General features: G+C 32.4%; 1 protein-coding gene across 4 annotated transcripts; it reads right to left on the bottom strand.

The window, feature by feature from the left end:
• Nucleotides 1-714: 714 nt before the first annotated feature.
• Nucleotides 715-21,600, bottom strand: LOC148613094 (methionine synthase reductase-like). Of its 4 annotated transcripts, none has more exons than XM_088595124.1 (14): nt 21,381-21,600; nt 17,365-17,512; nt 16,239-16,389; nt 15,354-15,471; nt 13,935-14,520; nt 10,895-11,038; nt 9,539-9,624; nt 8,178-8,334; nt 6,960-7,140; nt 4,621-4,663; nt 3,710-3,917; nt 2,994-3,208; nt 2,034-2,272; nt 715-1,482 (listed from the first exon to the last, which is right to left on the bottom strand). In XM_088595124.1, the coding sequence occupies exons 2-14, from the start codon at nt 17,509-17,511 to the stop codon at nt 1,403-1,405; spliced, it is 2,355 nt and encodes a 784-aa protein (XP_088451250.1). In that variant the 5' UTR covers nt 17,512; nt 21,381-21,600; the 3' UTR covers nt 715-1,402. The 4 variants fall into 4 exon arrangements, with proteins under 4 accessions (XP_088451250.1, XP_088451251.1, XP_088451254.1 ...); XM_088595125.1 differs by having other exon boundaries at nt 21,392-21,596; XM_088595128.1 differs by having other exon boundaries at nt 21,495-21,588.
• Nucleotides 21,601-21,757: the final 157 nt, after the last annotated feature.

Below are 21,757 nucleotides of genomic sequence, written 5' to 3'. Positions count from 1 at the left end.
AAAATAATTGGCAAGGAGCAGCTTGACACAACTGCTAGGACGACCCCTGAACAGTTAGAGTATGTATGGACTCATAATTCAAGCTTGAAATAGCTTTGAAGTCAGAATGTGTTTAGACATTAGACACAGGGTAAGAATATGACCAGAATCAAAATGATCCCTTTTGGTCCTAAATTCTGAAATGGTTACATCCACAACCTCATGAATCAATACCAACCTTCATTTGGGGGTAAGGAACTTGGTGGTATAATTTTAAAGAGATCAATGCCCTTTTATACACATTACCATATAGACATCAGAAATATGTTTGTTTCTGATCCCTTGTTCGGAAACATTTAAAAACCAAAACAATCCCAGTATGACGTAAGTGGTATAGAATATTGTGGAACAATATCATAAACACCCATATACTTTTACCGTAGTTATATAGTTAAAATTCTGTGAAATGCCTGTTTTGGACCCTCATTGGCCCTTGATTCAAATGGTTTGGGTCATACCCCCAAAATCAACCTTTCTTTTGTGGTTTGAACTTTGTTGAAAATTTAATAAGTTCAACTGGCTAATATTCAAATTATCACAAGAAAACCAAGTGTCTACAGATGACAATAATGACTGTACCATAACATTATACGACCACAATTTTTATTTAATGAAAACTGGTTTCCCCATTTAAATGTTCTTCCACAGTTGATCAATAAACTAAAGATGAAGAAAAATGGAAAACAATCATTTTAATATTATCCAACAATGAACATTCTTTATTTCTTTTCGATCTTGTGAGTAACACACATATTGTATAAAAAAAAAATCTTGACAAAATTTTATTTTCTGCAGATGTTTTTTTCATTGAAGCTGTTGGTTCAATTTCCCAATTTGAATGATTTATTTTCAATTATGATATCCCAGTTACAAATGTTCTTTGAACTTGCACAATATTCGTCATCTTGTCAACTATCCCAACAATACATGATTTTGAAAATAATTGATTTACAGATCAAAATATTATCCCAATGAGACAGCCTCTAAAACCCACAAAACTGAATCAATACTACAGGGTTATTGCATGAATACAGGGGAATATTATTCCTCATACAATGTTATTGCACTTATAAACTCATGCAATATAAAACCTACTTGGGATAATATTCCCCAGTATTCATGCAATAACCCTTTTATAGTATGGCAATATAATTGAGTCTTGTTTAAAATGAACTTTTGTCACCAATAATGTCACAAATTTTAACCATATTTGTACTAGTGCAATATGGAAATTTATTGTACACTGACTTTGCATTGCTTTCTATGAAGAAATTATATTGCTATACAATAAAATGGTTTATTGCTGCCTCGTGATTGATATCTGATTGATCAGTTGAAAGACTGGATGTAAAATATAACCATGTCAAGTCCACACATCCTCTAAGTATCTTTTGTGAAGCCTCATCTTCATCACTTCAGCTCTTGCTTCTTCTAGTGAACATCCTATAAAAACAAACACTTCAGTTACGAAGATAAAATCATAGAATTCATAAAGGAACTTATATATATCTAAACCTATTATTGAAGTTTATAGAGATGTGGTAATGTACTCCTGTTTATGAAGACTGTATGTACTTAAGAAGAGTAGTGAGAGGTTATGGAACAAAATATTAATAACACGACTGGGTTACATGGAAATATTTAAAATGGAAGTTAAAATAGAATAAGTTCCAGAGTGCATATTGCTTCCCTTCTTTTTTTATTAATTACAGAACAAGTCATCCAAAAGGTCATGGTAATATATAAATCCTGACTTTATACCCTAACCCCAAAGTCTCTGCAATGAGATGAAAAAATGTTGAGTTGTAGTATGTTGTACTTAAAATAGAGTTCATATATTTTATATAAATTTTAAGACAGTAATATGTAGACTATAAATTTTGGTCACAAAAAAAAAAAAAAAAAATAGCAAATGATACATTTGCACATGAAATCACCTATTCTGTATTTATTGAGTTTACTTATTTTCAACAAGTGTATCTTTATTAACCAACCTTTGTAAGACTGTATGATTGACAATATAGCTTCATTGATGTCCTTGGCCATGTTTTTAGCATCACCACAAACAAATACCATGGCATTCTTCTCCATGATCAAGGTAGATAACTCTGATACATGTTTCCTAATGTTATCCTGTACATATTTAGGTGCATTATTGTCTTGTTCATCACGAGAGAAACACACACACAGTCTAGTCAACACTCCTTTAGTATGGAAATCTTCCAGTTCATTTCTAAAACACAGGTCAAACAATTCATCACCAGTTATAATTAATACATTACATATTTTAAACTAGAAATTTCATTGTTACACTAAACATTTGTACCATTTTTTCATAAAAACCAAATCTACATTTCTGATAACATACATACTACCATAAAGTGATCTAACACTGCATGAAAGTAAAAAAAAGATGACCTACTGAGTATATACCCCTTACAATTATTGGGTATAAATACAAAATAACTACTTCAGGAGAAATCCAATGTACAGGTTATTATTATTCAAGTTTCATAAACATCTATTGAGGTCTACTGACTCATAAACATCTACTGAGGTCTACTGACTCATAAACATCTATTGCGGTCTACTGACTCATAAACAAAGTAACAGAGAACATCAATTAAACTACTCTACTCAAAGTCACTCTCTCTCTCTCTGAATATAATAGTTAGTCACTCTCTCTCTCTGAATATAATAGTCACTCTCTCACTCTGAATATAATAGTTAGTCTCTCTCTCTCTCTGAATATAATAGTCACTCTCTCTCTGAATATAATAGTTCGTCACTCTCTCTGAATATAATATAACCTTTCTAAGATGAAAACTTGTTTCTAATAAAAGTAGTATGTGTCCATAAATGTGTACATAAAAAATAAATCTATTAAGATAAGAACCAAGCAGTAAATGACAGTTAAGGTTGATTTTCTATTGATAGATGTAAATAGAACAAACCTATAAATGTAATCTCTGTCCTGGTGCCTGCAACCATAAAACAACCAAGTTTCCCCATACTTAATTTTGTCAGACACGTCACACTTCAATACTTCTCTGTGCCGTAAGAATCCTACAAACGGAGCCACACCTGTCCCTGGTCCGACCATGATAATAGGTATACTCAGGTCTTCTGACATATAGAAATGTTGATTTGTTCTGCTAAATACAGGTATCTGAAATGTAATACAATATCCTTGATTACTCTTATACAGTATTCATATCATTTAGACGATTATATTTTCAATGTTTACATATTTGTGTTCAACAGCATGTCTTAAAAAGTGCTATATCTAGAATCAAAATCTAAACCGATTCTGAAAGGTATTGATAATCCATTTGTCTCAGAATGTAATGACTCTATTCACAGCACGGCTCCATCAGATCAAATTGATACAGGAAAGATAACGTAGATGAAAAATTCCCGACAAACTGCTGGAACTGTCAAATTTTGGAAGCAAATTTTTGGTTGTTCCCTCCCTGTGACTCGAACTCATAGTCTGTGACATCTATGGCAACACTGCCTGCACCAAGTCCAGCGCACCTAGACCACGTCGACCACGAATCTAGGGTTGTAAAATAAAAAAAAAACAAACAAACAAAAACAAAGGAACTTTCACAATTCTGAAAATAGGAACTTTTGAAATCTTTTAATAAATTTTGCAAAATTGAATTACCTGTAACTGAGAATTGATGTCCACTGTCTTAAGGTAGTCTGCAACATCTCCAACTCCACAATCTCTGGTTACACCCTGAATCCCTTGGGTGAGCTTGTCCAGCATGCCTGTACAGAGTCCATCTCTACTGTAGGTCCTCCCCTCTCCCTTCGGTATATTAATTTTGTTGAATACTATCTCAATTACACCACTGTCAACTAGGGGTGAACTGAAGAAAAGCAATTAAAACATTCAATTAATAAGCAGTTTAACATGCCATTTTATTTATTAATATGCCTTCTTCATTCCAATATTAATATAAATAGCATTGATATACAGTATATTGAGCATTCTCTGTGTAAAAAAATTCAAACTGTCAAATAATTTCTACGACTTTATCTCACCAAATTGTCACAACACAAATATCAATGTGCCGGTCACAAAATTTAAAATTTATGTTGAAAGTAGCAATGAATTATATTTGGTACAACTCTGTTGGTGATGGGAACTCCAAGGTGGGCTCAATATCAAAGAATTTATCAAACAAATTTCATTATTTATAATAGGAATGACATGGTAATCATAAAATTTTCTGCGTCATAAATTTTTGATCAGTTGTTTGGATCTGTGAAATACCTTTTTCCTACTAAATTAAGTCCTGTAAAAACTGTTCTAATGAGACAACAGTGGACAACAAGCATGGTTAATCTCTGATTAATACTTCAATAGCATAGGCTAAAAGTAGGCAACTATTCCAATTACCTCTAACAACCAGGAGTTGTGCTCTGATGTACATTTCAACATAGTTAAGTGAAAGGAGGCCTGATAATGAATAGTCTACCAGACAAAGTCATGTACTGTGACCAACACTTATACAATACTGTGTGCTGAACAATACTTATTCTTATATTAGACTATACATCTGTACCTACCTACAAATGGAGTAAGGTCTTGGTTGTAACCTCGGTAAATGTTCTGAAAAAAGAAAAAAAAAACATTTTTACTCTAATGATTTAAAGGAAGAACTTATCAGTTTTACAGCTTGAATTGTTGACAATAAATGCATGTCAATGAAAAAGCATTAATGTTTTAACTGGAGAACTTCAGATTTATAAAGACACATATTAAAGTCATAATAAAAATGAGATATTTTCATACTCTCATGTAAAAAAATAAAAAGCTTCACATAGTGCAGCATGATATGACCACAGCTAGTTGAACTTTGTTCACTTGATGCAAATGTGGACACTATATTAGGTTTTGACACACTAATCAAAGGGACTTAAAGTTCATTATGGACACAATATTGCACAATATTTTGCAATTCAATTTAAGTATAAAGGTCTGTTTCAGGATGCATTCATGGATCACTTTGTACCTTATATCTCAAAAACAGTAAATGATAGGGCTAATATGGTAAGCATACTTCTTAAAACTCTTGTATTTAGGCTGGGATTTTAAAATGGAATCCAATAATTTTTTTTTTTTTTTTTCAAAACTGCACCAAAAGTAAAAAAGTCCATTTTCATGGGCATGGTCCCCTTTGGCCTCTTATAGCTACAGAGCAGTAAAATATATCTGAAATCTGATTGAAAAATGCAGATAGGGATTTTCTAGTGAAATCAAATAAAAATTTTTTCAAAATTTCACAAAAAAATTTAAAAAACCCAATATTTATGGGGTGTGGCCCCTTTGGGCCCTTACAATTATAAAATTGTAAAAGATATTCGAAATTTGATTGCAAAATGCAGGCAAGGATTTTCATGAGGAATCTAAGAAAACTAGAGGCTCTGGAGATGATCGATTTTCCCCTAAGAAAATTAGGCTAAACCCTTTCGTTTTCAAGTTATATCAACAAGTCGTCAATTCTTATTAGTGGTGGCCATGTTTTTGACAGATAAAAATTGTTAAGGATATCCTAACTAATATTCATGCAATGTTTGGTTACAATACATCCTACAAGTTGTCTAAGGGGAGATTTGTTTTGAAAAATCCATTTAAGGACCCATAACTCATTCATTTGTTAATGGATCTTTCTGAACATTTCGGCATTCACATACATATATGTTATCCTGTCATGCTGAACAATTTTAATCCCTGCCAGATTTTAGCTATACCCAACCGTTTTTGGGTTATTTGCATAATTCTTCAATTTGAACCCAATGGTCTATTTTTAGTAACGGTGGCCATATTTTTCACAAGATCAGAAATCCCCACACAAAGATTGTTAAACATGTTCTACATAACATTCATGCGAAGTTTGTTTCAATCTTTTCAGTAGTTTTAGAGGAGATTATTTTTAAAGTTGAAAATTAAAATTTCGGGAAAAAATCCATTTCAGGACCTATAACTCATTCATTCGTCAATGGATCTTTCTGAAAATTTTGGAACAGATCCATCCCATCATGCTAAACAATTTTACCCCACCAGATTTTAGCTAACCCAACTGTTTTTGAGTTATTTGCACAATTCTACAATTTAAACCCTATGGTCTATTTTTATTAACAGTGGCCATGTTTTTTGCCAGATCAAAAATCCCTACAAACGGATTGTTAACAATACCCTAGAGAACATTCATGCAAAATTTGGTTACAATCTACTGAGTAGTACCAGAGGAGAGGATGTTTGATAAAATTTAACAGATGACGACGGACAACAGACACATAGTGATGGAGATAAAAATTCTCAAAATCAGACCAGAAATAAACAAGCTATCATCTAGAAATTAGAATAAAAATACTTGTTTCTGGCCCCTTTGTGGTCCTTTGTTCTTACTTGTTTCAAGTCACAACCCAAAAAATCAATCTCAGTCTTCCTTTTGTGGTATGGTACCTTGTATAGATTCGCTAACTAATAGTCAAGATATTATCTGGACATCAGCAAAATGCCTATTTCTGGCAACAAATGTTCCAAGGAACAACATCACAGATATTCCTATGCTTTTATTGGAGTTAAATTCCATGAAATGCTTGTTTTAGCACCTTTTTGGCCCATAATTCAAAAACTGTTGGTGCCATAACCCCCAAAATCAATACCAACCTTACTTTCGTGGTTTGGAACCTTGTTCTAGAATTTTATAAAGATCAACCAACTAATACTCCAGTCAGCTCACGAAAACCAAGTGTCTACAGACAATGATGACAGCACAATACTAATTTTTTGCGGTTGTATAATAAAAATTAAATACCGGTATTCTCTATTAACCATTTTAACTGACAAACTGTTCAATTTATGATTGAGCTTAAAGACATTGTAGTTACATGTAAATTACCTAACAAAGATTCCACAGGAGGATGACATGAAGGAAAGCTACTCAACACATCCAGTACTGACACTGAAGGTTGTCGTATATAGCTAGTGTAATCTGATGCTCCCTGTTTACTACACAGCTCCTGCAGTCTCCTCTTCTCTCCTGGATCTGTGGTGTGTTGTACAAAAACTCTCAGTAAAGCCTGAAGAAGGGAATAAAACAGGATTGGTACCTTTAAATCAAATACATTACACCAGGAAATTTCCACCTTTGTCTAATCCTAGCTACAATCATGATAAGCTGTTACATTGTGAACAAAATGATTCACAGAATACTGCTTTATGCTACGCCAGAGGTCAAACCCTGAACAGGTAGGGCAAGCATGTACACACAATTCAAGCTTGTATCAGCTTTGATATTTGATTGGGATTAAAGATTTAGCATAGGATAAGAATTTGATTAGAAATGAAGTTGCTACTTTTTTTCTTTTTTATTCCAGTCACGACCATCAAATCAATCCCAACCTGTCTTTTTGGGTATGGCACCTTGAGGTACAGTTTCATTCAAAGAAATTGATTCCTTTTTTACTCAAGTCCTCCTATTGGCACTAATAAAATGCTTGTTTCTGGCACCATTTTGGTCCCTAATTCTTAATATGGGTGAAGTAACAAACCCAAAATAAATCCTTCTAAAAGTCTTCTTTTGGTGGTATGATACCATGTGGTACAATTTCAAAGAGATACTTATTGTCTGTTTCTCAGGTAAATGTTTGTTTCTGGTCCCTCTTTTTTACAATCTAAACCCCCAAAATTAATCCTAGTGTGACCTTTGTGGCATAGGATATAGTAGAACAATATCACAGTAAGGACTGTGCTTTATCTTTTTTTTTTTTTTTTGGGAGGGGGGTGTGGTGGTAAAAGAGTTTTGCAGCAATGCCAGTATCAAAACTGTATTTTATAAGCTGAAATGTATGCCAGGCTTCCAATTATCTTTTTAACATATTCACAGCCAACATATGATTTTACAGACCTTGCTCATGGTTCTTAACCATGTTAGTTGATGTTATGTCTGCCTGGTGTACACTGTACATGAATGGCACATCCATTTGCTCTTCAAAATTCTAAAATTAGCGATACATGTATTAATGTATTCACAGTGACAAAACATCCTATTTTTACCTATTATCAAGATAGTCCTGATTTAAAAAAAAACAAAGCGCTGCTATTGTATTTTACCTACTTTCTTTGGAGGTTCTCTGACATCTAAACATGTTGTAAATATATGTCTGAGGGTACAGTGTGGGGGTATATGTGATGGCACAGCTGCATTCTTCTTCTTTGTTCCTTCTACTACAGATATGGAGCAGGCAGAGTCGGTTTGATTCTCTACACATAGTCTGAATGGGGAGATAAATAAATACATGCTGTTTGAATGCAGAAATATTTTCCTTAAACTTTTGAAATGACAACACAGTCAGAGTTGACATGTAGGGTTCATCAAAGGTACAGTTAAACCTGTATTAAGCAGTCAGCTGTGGGGAATACTCAATGTAACCTTTATACAGAGGTGACCTTCGAAATGAGGTTACAAGTTGTGATGTAGAAAGACTTTGATGTCAGCATATAATCCCATAATCATTTAGATTGTACTATCTGTGATTGTCATAATATTATTTGTATTTACCTTTAATTTTCAGATCCAGATTCATGTATACCAGCAATAAAGGATATTTTTTTCAAAATATCATTCAGATAAAAATATATGACAATAAATAACAAATCGTTTATTTCCTCGTTTCCTGTGTTATGTTGTTTCACTGTCTATGTTATTTTCAATGTCCTCTATAGTTTCTGCTTTTCTTTTGACAATTTGAGTAATTTGTGTTTTTTCCGACACCCATTTCCTTTGCAGCGGCACAGGCACTTTTCCCATTTTTTAATTTTTGAATTGCCTCATTTATTTCAATCAATGTAAACATTTTTTGTTTCTGAGACATTTGGTCACAACTAAAACTTTCATAATTAAACTGAAGACTGAAGTTTTTACAACTTAATCACTGAACTCTGAGTAAATTTCACACCTCTACTATAGAATCTTTTCCATTTTGTTTTTATTGCAATATTGATTTAATCCCTTTGGCAACCTTGTTATCTATACTTACATGTACTAAATATAATTAAATCATGTGACACAGTATTGTTTTTGGGTTATGTGATAAACTGAATGTTTACAAAATGGCCGGTATAAGAAGTCAGAAAGACAATTTCAGCCGTAAAATAGGTGACCCTTGGCAGCATTAGGGAGGTGATACATAGAGAAATCAGTTGGACAGGTTTTAAAATGACCGTTAAGTGAAGGTGACTGGTGATTTAAGGTGACCGGTAAAGCAGGTTTGACTGTACATGTAGTTTGTGATGAAGTTGTTTGTATAGTACTCAATGTTAAGAGATTAGGACAGCAGGGAACAGACTCTATTTATGGGTAGCTCTAAAGTTATACATGTACTTCAATCTGATAAATATTAATTTTTTGTTCATATTGCTCCATGAAATTGATCATGGTATATGTATTAAATACTGACCTACAATGTATTAACTAACCTCTCTAACAATGCTTCAACTTCTTCTATAGTATTCTGTACTATAATAGATATACTATCACCAGGAAGGTAGTCACCCAATTTGTTCTGCAATGATACATAATCCTATTAATTTTACAATCACAAGTACTTATATACAGATTTATGTAAACTCAATTAACATGATTAATTCTAATTATTTGAGTTGTTAAATTTAGTTTGTATGACCTTTTCCATGTTGTGTTTAAATGTGTCCGACACCAAGACTTTTACATAATGTCTCGTTTTTTTCCTTTGTAGAAATGAGAAGCCACTGATACCTACAAACATTTACAAAGATGTAGAAATGAGAAGCCACTGATACCTACAAACATTTACTAAGATGCCACTGATACCTACAAACATTATTTACTAAGATGCTACTGATACCTACAAACATTATTTACTAAGATGCCACTGATACCTACAAACATTATTTACTAAGATGCCACTGATACCTACAAACATTATTTACTAAGATGCTACTGATACCTACAAACATTATTTACTAAGATGCCACTGATACCTACAAACATTATTTACTAAGATGCCACTGAAACCTACAAACATTACTTACTAAGATGCCACTGATACCTACAAACATTATTTACTAAGATGCCACTGATACCTACAAACATTATTTACTAAGATGCCAACTTCATTTTTCTTGTTCTTTTGCTTATTTTCAATCTATATCAGATTTGTTTGTTGACATGGTTCTTAACAGTTGAAGTGATAAGGCTAAAAAAAAATATACTAGGTTCTCAAGTCCCATCACATCTCAAAAAACCCTCCCACATCTGTGATTTTTTTATTACAGTAAAATCCGGATATTTTTATATCTGATACAGAATTAACCTTTAACTAATTAACTGAATCATTTGCGCACTAGACAGAAAGGTAAAAAATACAATGGGAATGAGGCTGTTATTTAAAATTGATAATTAAAAACGAAAGTTTATCTCATAGCAGAGATATGTCTCTTATTTCTTGCCACATCTCATATTCCAGTACAGTTTTAATGCCATGGAGTATTTTATTTAACTTCTCAACATCCTGTACTATTACAGAATTGTTCAATTCAATGAAATTTCTCAAAAAAAAAAAAGAAAAAAAAGAAGCCTCCCTCCCTTATCAATTATTTTGAAAAAGTGGCCTGAGAACCTAGGCATTTTTTTTATATGGCCTAAAATAATATTATTTAATCTAGGGGTTGAACTAGAGATTTTGAAAAAGGGGGTTCCAGACTCAGTTTTGCCAATTTTTGCCTGAAATTAAAAAAATATTTTCCAGCAAAAGAGGGGTTCTGCCCATTTAACCCCTATGCATCTACCATTACCTGTGTGTCAAGTCTCAAACATAAGGTCTTCTTTACTGCATCCTCTCTGGTAAGAACTTCAGCCGATATTACTGTTGCCATGGTAACTTGGCTAGCAGCAGATGGCAAAGGGCAGCCATTTTGTAGTGGAATATCATTTAATTTCTTATAAAAAGAATAAAATGATATATAAGAATAACAAACTTCATTTCATATTATTTCATCTTGGGATTTTCTCTAGTTATGTCATTACCATATTTGACCAAAAATTTTTTCTAGTAAAATTATACATGTATGAAGTGTTGTATTATCATAGTTATTTAATTTCAGTTAACCTCTTGTATTAAATGTACTAGAAAAATGGTATCAGTGCTTCAGAAGTTATAATAATATTTTTATTTGGTTGAAGTATTGAATAAGAATGAAAGTAATTTCTTCTGAGTATTTGCATCATTTGTGAGGGGGTGGTCATTATGGTTTCACCCATTTGCATATTTTCCTTGCTCAAATTTTTTTTGTTTTTTGGCAAGCTTTCGTCAAAGTCATTCATTTAGCACAACAATGTCCAACTGATCAGTTTGGTTCAATTTCAAATGTTTTTTTTTTACTGTATGTGGCTCAGTGTTTCATTTGGAATATACTATGTATTATATGTTATAATAAACTACACGTCAGAGTGGTATTGTTGTTATCATGATGCTATCCACTTTATTATGACTGCACATTTATTCCCCTTACAGATTCAAGGTTAATTGGTATTTAAGTTTAAGCATTATTTTGTGTCTGTTGTTAGTGTAATACACAATGATGAGGGGTTGTTACCATAAGAAATGCCATTTTACTGTGATCTTAAATAGATGATTGGTTACACAAAACAGTACAGAAATCACATGTACGAAAGGTCAAATCTCTGGTTCTTTTGGTTTTACTAAAATATTCTATTGAGATTAAAAATTAATATATTAACAGACATGATGTCTACATTTAATTTTTTTTAATAAATGCATTAGGCCAAACGAAAAAATATGTGTCTCCTGTTTCAAGTCTGAAAAAAAAAATACAGTAGATAGATAGGGTTTTCTTTCTACTTTTTTAAATAAAAAAATAGCCACTGTATGTCTAAATACAAAAAAAACCCCCAATTTTATACACTGTAAATTTCGATTTGCAGTACATGTGTTAAAAGGAGTAACTGCTCATCAGCAGCATTTAAATCAAATATGTAGGAAGATCATAATCAAAATAATGATTGAATACAAGAAGTACTCAATATTTTTAAATTTGGAAATCATAAATAGGGTAGATGAAATATGATATAATTTGTGATGTATGTGATACATAGTGTAAACCAGCAGTTTTCATTTATAACCAGGATTTCTTTTCTCTTATCCATGTGGTTACATTTAAGGAATTTTAATGCCAATAGACTTGTAACTTGTAGATTGGATGTGGCCTAAAACATGTACCCCGCCATGTTGGGCGATATCATAGGAGTGCTCTGGCTTCCAAAATTCTAGCCCTAGAAAATTTGCCAGCTGCTAATTTTCAAAAATTAGAGCCAAAATGAGTGCCAAAAAAATTTATTGTATTTTTTAAGATATGACAGTTAGTCCACTGATGAGTTATCGTTGTGAATTCAACAAAATAACCCCTTCATTCATGTCATACATGTACCCAAGATTCACTCTTGATGCATGTATAAAGCAAGTTTTTAGCTCTAGTCTTTGTCAGGATCTATAACCATTAGTCACTTTTATATGCAAAATAATAAAGTACTACTCCAGAAACGGGTGGTTTATTTCTATCAAGGACTTTATATTACTATGTACATATGGACATGATGACCCTTATCTGTTGTGGTCTAATTAAATTTATCTAAAATTATGATTTGATTTTTTAGCCATAAATTTTCAACAAACTGGATCCTTTTTTCAAGTGATAAAATTTCTAGCAATCTACTATGGATCATTAATTAAATTCCTTTTAAGTTATCCCTTGTAATCCTACTAGATTTTAGCATCGTTATTACTTAATGCCGTCAGTATTTCTTTAATTACATTTTGGGAATCCCTATTCTATTTGTTTACCAATTTTTCCGCAAAAAAAGTGTAAACAAATGTCATCCATTTTCTTTTATCAATTCTTGCATTTCGAAGTGTATAGTATAAGACACTTCCTGATGGGATTATCATTGTTAATTGGATTTAATTTATTCTGTTATAAGGTTAATCTGATTCTGATTGTACATTGTATCATATAGTTTCAAAGGGCTGTGAAGCCTGTATGTAGCCACAAGCACATGGTCATGATTGTGTTTACCTTTGACCAGATAATAAGTTTTAATTGGCTCAGTAATATATTTACATCTGATTGACATCTCCCATGATGATATTGTGAGTCACGATCACCTGGTCTAAATACATTTGATTAGTTTCAGTTGTAAATTGGTTATGGTCATTCAACTCTGACCAGGTGTCAACACAATTGTTTTATTAGAGAGAATATCTGTTGCTGTCAAATTTGCTGTCGGTTGTATTCTTAATATACAAAACCTAGGCACAGAGAAAATTGCCAACAGGCTACTTTTGTCGCCAGATCTAATAAAAATATAAAAATTGCAAATTGCGACATTGGCGTAACCTTCTGCGTATGTGTTCCAATGCCAACAGAGTAATAGTAAGGAACGTATTATAACGACTTGATTATTCGAGTAAATATTGGCAAAGTCCCACACGATCCAGAACGAGACCCGAGTAACTCTGGAATTTCTGATTTTTGCCAAAAAAATGCTAGAGTCGGCAATTCGCCTTTAAAAAATAGGGTCGGTTGGGAAACTGGAAACACACTTAATTTTTTATTTGGCCTTATGATGCTGGTACTTGTAACTATACTTGGATGTACAGCAAAGCTACTAAGTTACCAACTGACCTTGAATTTATGTAAATGATGTAAGGCATGACATTAGTTAAAACAAGTTAGTGGTCATACATGTATAAAAATATTTCAACCAATTTTCTTATAAAACGGAAGGAAGAAACTGTAGTATTAATTCAATACTTGCCACTGGTTTCTCATCACAGAAAGTACATTTGAGATATTCAGCAGGCATCACAGGTAAAGACAATGCACTCTCTGATAAAGGAGGTACAGAAACTGTCAAAGATGGCTGATGTACACACGATTCAGTGTCTGATTCTTTGGTATTATCTGGTTGAATTGCATTCTGACTTGAATTCGCTTCTAGAATATTGTTTGACTGAGATCCATTAGAGAGATTCTTTGACAAGTTTAGTTTTGAATCTTCAATAACTTTTGATACAGTACAATCCTCTGAATTAGAATCACCATTGTTATTAGTCAGAGAAGTAGACAGCCCATTAGACCTACTCTGATCATTAGAACTTTCAATCACAGATTTTTCTGATACAGTATGTGTTATATCTGTATCAGTTTGTATACTATCTCCATTTTCTGCTGGGGACATCTTCGATCCATTTATACCCAATTCAATGGAACTTGTACAATGTCCATTAGTCCCACAGTCACCAGAATTACCCATTGAGACATTTTGACTTTCACTAACATTGAGAAACTTCTGTAGTGCTGGGAATAATCCATCTATCCAAGGTTCCACTGCTATCTCAAGACTATGAAGCAAAAATTAAGACATTTGTACATTTGAAAGGAACCAATAAATAAAAAAAAAATTTCTTCTAACAAAGTGCTCTGTTTTCAGAATTTGCTTAATTACAGATCTAGACTTCCATTCAATATTGCAAAGACTAAAATAGTATTAGACTTAAAATAACAGATCTAATGACATATGTATATAGCAATTTCAGAATTCAAATATATTATGAGTTACAGGCTTAAACCTAAAACCTAAAGTATCACATACAATAATAATATAAATATATGTTACTTGATTCATATGACAACCATCAGGATCATATGTTACTTGATTCATAAGACAACCATCAGGATCATATGTTACTTGATTCATATGACAACCATCAGGATCATATGTTACTTGATTCATATGACAACCATCAGGATCATATGTTACTTGATTCATAAGACAACCATCAGGATCATATGTTACTTGATTCATATGACAACCATCAGGATCATATGTTACTTGATTCATATGACAACCATCAGGATCATATGTTACTTGATTCATATATGATAATCATCAGTATTGTAGGATTTCTGAAAATTTTCACTCTCCCTGAATTATTTTTAGAAAACAAATCTCTTTTTCACAATACAAATGAAAGCTAAAATCAGTGAAATTAAACTTTCCCTGGGTCAAAAGCTACTTTCCACAGGTGACGGGAAATGGGAATTCTAGAACACTGATCATACATTTCTTTGATTCATATAATAATCATATGTTGTACATTCTCATGCATGACACTATGGGCAGTGTATCATGTATATAGCAGAATGTCTTCAATTTACTGTTACCAAGTCTTACCCAACAGCATCATCAGCCCAACCTGAATCATAAAATCTTTTGGCACCAAGCTGTTCCAACCTCTTATCAACAAGTTTACCATTGTTACAGAAATTAGTGTAGTTAGAATCACCAAGACCTGTTCAAGAAGAAGTCACAATTCAAAATAGTAATTAAACTACATTTACTCTGATGAAGTTACTGATAATAACATTTTCTGATTCTATAATTAAGCAGTTTATTCAGCGCAAACTGACCAAAAGTTGTACATATCCTATAATTTAACCAACAATTGAAAACAATTTTTAAATACTTTAATTCAATAACACCAGAAAACAAAAATAAGTTAAAGAAGAAATTGTTTTTCTAGTATGAAATCAACATTTTTTTTTAATGCAGATCAATACTGTCAATGTCATCAATTAAAATGGCCATATGTATATGCCATGCCTGCTTTTAGTGTATTGGGATATCCCTGAAGTAGTTCTGTAGTTAGAGACATGTCTAAAATACAAAGCTAGGTTATATGAAATGAAAATGTTGCTCGATAATGCTGAACTATTAAAAATTTAATAGGAATTAAGATATTACACAAATGAACAGATATTTATATCTTACAACTGTCACCAGCATCAAACTTCCAAAGTAACTTTATTCATACAGCGTAACTTTATTCATACAGCCATTGAAGTAATAACCTGAATTTGACAGGATATAATGCATGTATATTATTGTTTTATTCTCCTCCTTTAATAGTGTTACAAGATTCTTTAAGATTACAAGGACTGAAAACATTTTTACAGGACATGGGCTATAAGTCCTATGCTTATTTCTATTTCTAAACAAATAATATCAATAAACTAACATAGAGCACTAAGGCAAAATATAAACACTTAAAAAGGTTACCAAGAAGAGCAAAATTTAAGTTTTCCAAGTGGTTGGATGGTAATGTTTTCTTTTTCAATCTTCTGACAAACTTCTGTGCAGTATCTGGTGGGTCTCCATCACCTGTAGTTGATGTTACTATTACAACGCAATGCTCCCTCTCTAAGTTAAACTGGAAAATAATGTTTCAGGCAAAATTAAGTTCAGAGTTTAATCTACATAAAAAACAAAATATAGGAGGTAACTGTGAGAAAAATCAGCAATAACATAATGTCAAAACCACCACTAGTCTTATGTAAAGTATTTCTATCAGGCAATGGAGAATGGGGTGCATTTGATCTAAAAAAAGGTTAAGAATTCGAGAAAATTTTAAAAATTTTACTTAATTATTCAATTATGTTCAAAAGGTTATAAAAATACTTAATATATATATAGTACTTGTAGGAGACAAAGTAATCATAACAATATGATCTACATGTATACAAACTTAACTTTGAGTCTGATGGGAAGTGATCTACTCTGCAAATATGGCAGTTCAAAATAAGAGACAACTTGACCCCTAACATATACAAATATGGCACCCAACCTAAAGATAAGTGACATATCTATTGATATTGAAGTCTCTCTAGTTTAGAACTTTGTCCACTTACAGGATGCACCTGTCAGATGTCAGATAAAAACTATCAAACTGTCACATGTAAGACAAAATCTATCAGACTGTCACGTGTAAGGTAAAACTATCAAACTGTCACATGTAAGGCAAAATCTATCAGACTGTCACATGGAAGGTAAAAACTATCAGACTGTCACATGGAAGGTAAAAACTATCAGACTGTCACATGTAAGACAAAATCTATCAGACTGTCACATGGAAGGTAAAAACTATCAGACTGTCACATGGAAGGTAAAAACTATCAGACTGTCACATGTAAGGCAAAATCTATCAGACTGTCACGTGTAAGGCAAAATCTATCAGACTGTCACGTTTAAGGCAAAATCTATCAGACTGTTACATGGAAGGTAAAAACTATCAGACTGTCACATGGAAGGTAAAAACTATCAGACTGTTACATGGAAGGTAAAAACTATCAGACTGTTACATGATAGGTAAAAACTATCAGACTAACATACATGACATAACACTTACTTTCTTTTCAGTTTGGCTAAGACAATGGAGATCAGCTCTTAGATCAAATTTTTCAGCCTTTTCAGCAATTTCTTCAGATATAGCTTTGGCCTGCCCTGTCTGGGAACCATATAACAACAAGAAACGATTACATATGGTGCTGGGCATTCTGTGAAAATAATAAAAACACAAGGTTTTGAAGACCAAACAGAAAATATCACAGCAAGCAAATTAGAATAAATTTGAATTCTGTTCAGACAAGAAATGGTCAATATTAATAGATTACTTCAAATACATTTTATTGAACAATACAGAGAAGTTTAATCAAAGTCCTTGATGGCGCATGCAGCAATTCCAATACGAGTTTTCAGTACAATATTAAAGAATACAATATTTTCTGTATTGTACACTAAACATACAATTAGTGACATGATGACAACTGTTTATGATGACCATACAAAATCTACAAGTACATGTATATTGAAGAAATTTGTATGCTAATGAATGAATTCATCTTGTACAAATCAAGTTTCGTCAAGAGCCGATTTTATAATATCCATTACTGAATCCTTTTATGATGAAAAACTGAACTAAGTTAATGATTGACATAGATCCTTTCAAGCACAATGCTCCTAGTATACTTGAAAGACTAATAGGTACAAGCCGTAACAAGGAAAAGAATTGTGCTGTTTGTTCAATAAATATATATGCAGATAGAGATAAATAAAATGCCTCACAGGGCCAGCTTAATATGACCACAAAGGTCAAACCCCTGAACAGTTGGGGCAAGTATATAAACACCATTCTAACCTTATACAGCTCTGAATTTTGATTATGATTATTTATTTGACACATGATAAGAATTTGACCAGTCTTCCTTTGGTGGATCATGTATGGCACCTTGTAATAAAGTTTATAAGAGATCCATTCTACTCGAGTTAATAAGCAAACAAAAGGAAACATACTTGTTTCAGACTCCTTTATGGCTCCTTATTTTAAAAAAGTCCAAGTTTTTACCCTTAAAAATCAATCCCAACCTTTATTTGTTGGTATGGCACCTTGTTATACATTTTCAAAGCAATCCATTCATTAATAGTTAAGTTATTGTCTGGACATCAGGAAAATGTATGTTTTTTGCCCCTTTATTGGCCTCTAATTTCTACAATGTTAAAGTTTTAACCCCTTAAATCAAAACCAGTCTGACCACTGTGACATATTGTGGGACAACACCATAGACATTGCAATGGTTTTACTGGAGTTGTATGATTTAAATGCTTGTTTTTGACCCCTAATTTTAAGATGGTTGGGGCCATAACCCCAAAAAATTAAAACCTAATTTCCTTATGATGTTTGGAAACTTGTTATAATATTTTATATTTTCAACTAACTTGTATTCAAGTCACTGCACAAATACCTAGTGTTTACAGACAATGCCAACAGCATCATACCTTTATAAAACTGCACATTTTTGCAGTCTTACAACAACAGTTTGTGCTCAATGCAGGACTTGTTGTCTAAATCTTTACTACTGTGGTGAGGGTTAGAGTGATATATTGATCGCCAAATTGTAACAGAAGCATGATATAACTCACAAATTATACCTTTCAAACAAAGGACTGAAACACTAGACCACTCAGTGACAGGCCAGTGACAAACCAATTTTGCTAAAGAATTCATCCATTAGCAAAATCAACTAACTGGCTATTAAATACATTTGTGTATATCATCTATAAAGTTTGAAGGCCTTTTTGCCACATAAGTATTTCAAATTTGAATTGATGGTGGTACACATGTAAAAAGATGCAGCAGAAGTTTTGGTTATGAAAGGCTTTCTTTTTTTTTCAATTCAGATGTATTAATTTAAGTGGGTTGGTTGGTACGGACTTGTTCTGTTACATGATTTGTGTTGTTTTTTTTTTACAGGGGTCCAGTTGCAGAACACCAAATATCTGTTTTTAAATTCATGTCTGTCAAAAATCCTAAACATATTTCTAAAGCTTAAACTTTTTGCTATTTTTTTTATGTATATGTTTTTGAAATATGTCCAGAAATAAATTCAAAATCTTGAAAGGCAATCAGAAAATATCTAAGTTACAGATGCTTAATGATTAGATGTATTGAATATATTTAAGTTAAAAAAGACTAAGCTGAGAATAATGATGTTCCATCTACTGCCTGATTCTTACACAGATGGTACTTAAGCATTTGACTATGGATGTCAAGGTCGCAGTAGTTTCACTTTCGGTCCAAGCCATTGAAGAAATATGGAGTTTGAATGTTCAAATCATTGTGTTGATTTAATTAGAAGTATTTAAAGGTGATACTTGTGTTTATTCAATATATTCATCATTTGTCCACTGAATGCTGAGCAATAAATAGTGATACAATGTACATGTAAATCCTGGTGTCATCGGTTCTCGATAGCATAACAATGTTGTTTACCAGTTTGTTGAACTACTTGTTAAATAATTACAATTTAAAGTCATTGTAAGAATTAATCTTTGTTTTTATTTTCCCAGCAGATTAGCGAGATTGCATGTTTACATTGTGAGAAAAACACATTTTAGTTAGGTGACCTATTAATGACTTTATGGGTACTAGGTCATCAGTTCTCGATAGGAATATGACTTTCTGTATGGAGGACATGAGATACATAATTGGAAAGTTAAAATAAAGAAAATAAATTATTTAATATCTTTTCATCAATATTTCATATTTTCAGGGTCCATATATTACTTCCAGTGAATATTATAATTGATTAACTTTGATATGGCTAAAAAAATTTTAATCACATCTTATATTTTTTAATTTGCTGTGATAAGGTGTTCCAAGCATAGAAGCAAAAATATACAAGGTTATTTGCATTATAAATCACCCAAAAGTAATAGGCTTTTCATATTATTGCTCTTCTATATCTTTTAAAAAATTGATAACGTCATACCGTTTCTAACATTTACTGGTAAGAAATATTAAGATAAGACCAGTACTATTTTTTTTACTGACATAACCATGCCTATATCTTGACTGCGCATGACCGCTGAATATATGACCTACCACTTTCAATAAAATTTGTTTACATTCAAAATGTGTGTTGGGAGAGGAGGGTGCTTAAAATATGAACTTTTTGGGGTTCAAGAGAAAAGTAAAATAAAGGGGTACTGAAGTTTATTGGTATTATACATACCTTTATAGGCAACATAGCGAAATCAAAGTCCGATGGAAGTGAGGAAGCGAGGAAGTGTTCAGTGTTAATTCTTTGTGAATAGGCGACGTGCGATTTCGTGTTTTATGTCATACTGCCTATGTGCATCACTGTCCAGAACTCATGACTATCGAGAACAGATGAATGCACGATATTCGATTTGATATGAAAAAAGTGAGTTGAAGCCAGGCACCCCAAATCTGGGATAACCCTTTTTGTGGTCATATACTAGACAAGTGGGGCTGCATATTTGATTGTGGGAACAAGCTTCTGTGGTCCAACTCAGCATTGTTATGTTACCAAAACCATACCTGTTAACCTAGTCAAACCTAATTGTGGGAGATCTCCTGCAATCCATCATAAAATTGCTGGAGATTTTGCGTGACGACACTATCAACATATTTTGTTATGTTATAAAGATTGCGAACAAGAGTAGCAAAGATCAATGGCAGACAAAAATTTGATAAATTCAATCAACCCATTCAAGGGAGGTTTTAACAGGAATTCTTGAAACTGGGAGATTGATGCCTCCTGCACAGGAGACTTTTTTCTTGTGTGTCAAAATGTAATATTACGGGAGACTCCTGCAAAAAACGGGAGGGTTAACACTTATGCCAAAAACAACATATTTTGATAAACAAGTTCTTGGGACTTTGCATTAAAAATTTAAAAAATTACTGTAACTGTAAGGGTTATCACAACAGATCTTTAAACTAACATTTAATTTACGACCAACTCTTTGAATAGTCACCAGCAATCAGTGAGACCCCAGCATGATTTTTATTATGTAATTTTGAGAAACTTCGTTTCTAAAATCTAATTCAATCACACTTACTGTAAACTTGCCTTTGATAATTTCAAGCCTATCTAAAAACTTATCACACAACTACATTTACTAGTTCACTGCAATTTGAAAATTGAAAACAAATCCTGGGTAAGTGATACCAACGTGTACGACAGATCCTTAGACTGCCGTAATAGCTTGCAAGCTGAACAGAGAAATAGTTCGTCCGGAAGTTGCTGTCTGCTTATATTCGAAATACATTGGACTGGTTCAAATTCTTTTCTTAGCTCGCAAATGAAGTAGAAAATTTAAACCAGTATATTTATTTTTTTTTATAGAAAACGAAAAACATGATATAGTTTTAAAGAAAACTAAATCTACTTTTTCAATTACATATGATATTAAATAACGAGAAAAGTAAAATTCTT

Source organism: Perna viridis, chromosome 7 (genome assembly GCF_037379345.1).
Source record: "Perna viridis isolate PV_CMFRI_1.1 ecotype Kerala chromosome 7, ASM3737934v1, whole genome shotgun sequence".
NCBI lineage: Eukaryota > Metazoa > Mollusca > Bivalvia > Mytilida > Mytilidae > Perna > Perna viridis.
Note: the sequence above shows the minus strand (reverse complement) of the source record. Positions and strands in the feature narration are given on the sequence as shown.

What these genes read in the sequence shown, in the direction of transcription:
- LOC148613094 (XM_088595124.1), bottom strand. Translation starts at nt 17,511, where the DNA reads ATGCCCAGCACCATATGTAATCGTTTCTTGTTGTTATATGGTTCCCAG. An exon ending in GTTTGAGACTTGACACACAG is followed by an intron (nt 9,625 to 10,894) that starts GTAATGGTAGAT and finishes GTATCATTGCAG; the next exon opens with AACAAATTGGGTGACTACCT. An exon ending in GTTGAAGCATTGTTAGAGAG is followed by an intron (nt 8,335 to 9,538) that starts GTTAGTTAATAC and finishes CTCCCCATTCAG; the next exon opens with ACTATGTGTAGAGAATCAAA.